Below are 3619 nucleotides of genomic sequence, written 5' to 3' on the forward strand. Positions count from 1 at the left end.
GGGAGATGAAACTAGATCGACGCTCAATACACACGAGTGAGAGGCTTCCATAAACCCGGTTCATCTTGATACGGTCTATTTCAGATTGGTGTGGTAAAGTTAGGGCGGGAAATGTTCAATCTCGAGACATCAATTCTCACACTACAGGAGACGATAATGTCTGCGGCAGGGAGTGTTGGATGTGAGCCTTGTTGTGTCTTACCTTCCTTGCTGTACCAGCATAGCAATATGTATAGATAAACCAATGCTATTGACGATACCAGAGGCTGGTGGAGGCAACGACTGGCTCTATACGCCCTTCACCTAATGATGATGCTCGTCGTCGTCGTCGTCTTATCAGCCGAAGCTGGATATGATGATAGTTGTAGTCGTAGTGCATGATGCTTTAATAAGTTAGTGCCTTACCAAGGGAATCTTGTGTATGTGGTACTCAGGCTTTGTGTTGTGATCAATACTCAACTAGAGCAGTTACTAGTAACCTATCATCAGTATTCCAATGTGTAGTGAATGTATATATTGTATGAGTATCCATTCCCAACGCTCAATGTTGTAGCCTATGTTGTATGAAGAGAGTTGTATGTTGTAAGATGAGCGCCACTCCCCCTTAGCCCATAGCAGTCGAACTTGTCGTGTCGGGTTTCAGTGATTCGGCGAGGTATGTACTTTGGTAGCAACGAGTTAGACTGCAAACGTGATAAAGGAGGAGAAGGGTGTGAAGAGGGGACCACTAGAAGAGAGCGCGTCGGCATTTGGTAGGCGACCATCTCCCCTACTAGGCTTGGGTGGGTGGGGACCTCGATGGAACGGTTGAGGGGAGCCTTGTATAGCGTCCCATTTCGACACATCGGATCATCATCATCATCATCATCATCATCATAGACCACTATCATTCGCCACAGCGCAACGGTTTGACATTTGACGATATACGTTGGGTGTCGCACGGACTATTGTGGTGTCCACTGCTGAATCAACGCAGAGGTTGAGAGAGCACGTCTGGTGAAAGCTCCGAGAGGAATAGTAAGGCTGCGGGTCCTGATCAGCGCTTCATTGTAACCACTAGCTGCTACTATGGTCGAGTGCGAGCGAGCGGTCGTGCTGTCACCCCTCCACCTCCTCGTCCTCGCTATTCTTCATATGCATCCTTCCTAGCATTGTCGATGGTCCGGTTACTGCGGTTTTGGCCGCCGGTCACAAGTCAGACACTGATGCATTGACTGGCGTATCCTAGAGAGCATGTAGACTGGTCCAGACTATAGGTGCATGTCGATTACAGCAACGCATCGTCCCTCCTTTTCCTCAGAGAGGTATAAGTTAGATATGGCAGTAAGTGTAGCACGGGGTCTGTACGCTCTATTGAACAGACTTGAGAACGGCTATAATATCCCCTTGCATAGGCGAGCAATAATTCTTCGCACGAAGTGGTTTTTAACCCCATCATCGCCACTCCCGTCACTGCATGCTTATAGATGCCTACTCAATGGTAGTCCGAGTGAGTGATGGACTCTGTCTAGTCATCTCTTAGCTCTTCTACCCCATTACTTGAATGCTGTACTATACCGTTGATGGGCTCAATCAGGGAGCTGCCTTGAGAGGCTCCCGGCTTCAAAACGGAAGAAGTAGTGTAGAGCGAGGAATGATATCAATACATGATAAAAGTGTCCGTGGAGTTTCTGTGATGTAGAGTTTGTATCATCGATGGTGTTGCAAGGAGGCTATTGTTGATGCTGTAGTTGATATTGTCACCACTCAGCCTACGTGTAGGCATCTCGAATCGGTGTATGCTATTACGGCGATTGAGTGTGATGACACACCGGAGTTATCAATCTATACGGGCACCACCTCACTCGGTTTATGCGCCCGGTGTGGTATGTGGAACGCCGCCGAGGCACTTCTGTGAAATCCCTTCGAAGTCGAGCGCTCCGTCGTCCACCTCTAACGGTGTATCAAAAGTGGAGGATATCAGTGAATTCTTGGCTTTGGCCCGGAATGATTTGAACCTAGTACGCTGCTACCCTGGACATGAAACATTATACCTATAGGTAGCCAAGGACCTCGCAGAGTCTAATACAATTGACGGTAAAACTTTGCAGTGGATGCGGAATGTGAGAGGAAGTGGGGTGCGTATTTCAGCTGGAAGTGTGGTATCAACTTTTAGTATCGAGTCAGTAACTCACATGAGACCCCTGATGAAGCCAATCATATTTTAAGGTGGACGTTCATATGTTCAGCGGTAGACCCCCCCACGAAGGGAGAGGGGGAGCCTCATCATCGTCATGTAACAGATACCATTTATCGGCTTTGGTATCCTCGACAATTCCCTCATGCTCATCTTCGGCGAGCAAATAGATAACTCCCTATGCGTGGTCATGGGATTCAGGTGCAGCCCTCTCGAACACCATCATCATCATTACTTGTCTTTGCCATCATCATCAGCACTCTAGCTGCTGCGGGCCTAGGCAACGCCTTTTCTGACCTCGCCGGTGTTTTTGCCGGCTCTCATATAGAGCATCAAGCTGAGCTGTAGCCGCCTTACTGGTGCTCTGTGCCAATAGTTAAGTCTTATCCTCAGGCGTGGTATCAAGGTGCCACAAGTATCCCTCCAAACACAGAGGAGTCGGAAGTTCAAAGTAATATTCTTCCTCTCCCTACTCGACTACTATCTGGACGTGGCATCAGATGGCTAAGAGCTTCGGGCAGGCCGCAGGGCTCTTCTTCGGGTGTCTTATCGGGATGGCACCCCTACTATGGTTGGACCCGCTTAAGGCTGAGCGCACTCGTTTACAGAGTGATCGGCTACTCAACAAAGCGACTTAGACTACCGAGATCGAGTGTGGTCTCAGATAAACGGCGAGAGATATTCAATGAAACCATTGGTGAATTATGTAAGATTCTTGGAGCTAAAAGTGGGGTGTTGATGCTGGTGGACAAGGAGAAGAATGAGCTTTTCAGCGAGACGGGTGACTCTAAGGGTGTTTTCAGGTGGACAAGAAACTCTATTGTGTCCTATCACCAAGCCTTGTTCCACTGCTAGGTCCCCGATTGATGCGGATAAAGCAGGTATCATGGGATATGTCGCTGCTACTGGGCAGATGGTCAATATCGAGGATGTCTCCAAGACTGATTTTTATGACAAAACAAGGTGCTCCACCCGTTAGCGTCGATACCTCTCTTCTACACTGTCTTGATCAGGCACGATAATTATCATGGTCATGGCTTTGAGGCTGGTGCCGTTATATGCATGCCCATCTTTGACTCCTTAGGGAACGTATTAGGTGCTCTTTGCTATTTCCATCTGATGTGTAGGGTGTCTCTGTAGGGGTCGTGGAACTGGCAAAGTCTCGTCACTCTGGTAGGACATTCAGTGAGAAGGATGAAGATCTGCTAGCTGCAATGTCCTCGCATATTGCTACTTATTTACGCGGCGAGGATGCTCCTCAAGGCTTCAGAGCTGTAGGAGCATAGACACCCAGAGTGAATATCATTTAAGCCTTAGGTTTTGCATGCCTGTTCCTCCAACATGCTTGTCAAGTCTTCTCGAGTTCTCCTTTCGCACAACAAAGGGAGGAAAGGCTCTTCGCGGACGTGATGCAGAAGTGAAGAGGATCATGAAAGCTGGTGA

The 3619-nt window shown here is 48.3% G+C and overlaps 2 protein-coding genes across 2 annotated transcripts in view; both read left to right on the top strand.

The window, feature by feature from the left end:
* Pmar_PMAR002381 (hypothetical protein) overlaps window positions 1–307 on the top strand; it is a gene marked incomplete at both ends in the record, with an annotated part of 1122 nt that extends 815 nt beyond the window's left edge. The window contains 2 exons of the mRNA XM_002765339.1: window positions 104–181; window positions 237–307. Of these exons, the coding sequence (XP_002765385.1) occupies window positions 104–181; window positions 237–307 (149 nt within the window). The remainder of the gene's footprint in view (window positions 1–103; window positions 182–236) is intronic.
* A 2014-nt stretch (window positions 308–2321) lies between these two features.
* Window positions 2322–3462, top strand: Pmar_PMAR002382 (gaf domain protein, putative; the record flags this gene model as incomplete). The annotated part of the gene is made up of 8 exons (XM_002765340.1): window positions 2322–2377; window positions 2434–2520; window positions 2570–2627; window positions 2677–2785; window positions 2841–2979; window positions 3032–3139; window positions 3190–3297; window positions 3354–3462. 8 exons carry the CDS (start codon window positions 2322–2324, stop codon window positions 3460–3462), a joined length of 774 nt encoding a protein of 257 aa, XP_002765386.1.
* Window positions 3463–3619: the final 157 nt, after the last annotated feature.

This window comes from Perkinsus marinus (assembly GCF_000006405.1).
Source record: "Perkinsus marinus ATCC 50983 genomic scaffold scf_1104296975548, whole genome shotgun sequence".
In the NCBI taxonomy this organism is placed as follows: Eukaryota; Perkinsozoa; order Perkinsida; family Perkinsidae; genus Perkinsus; species Perkinsus marinus.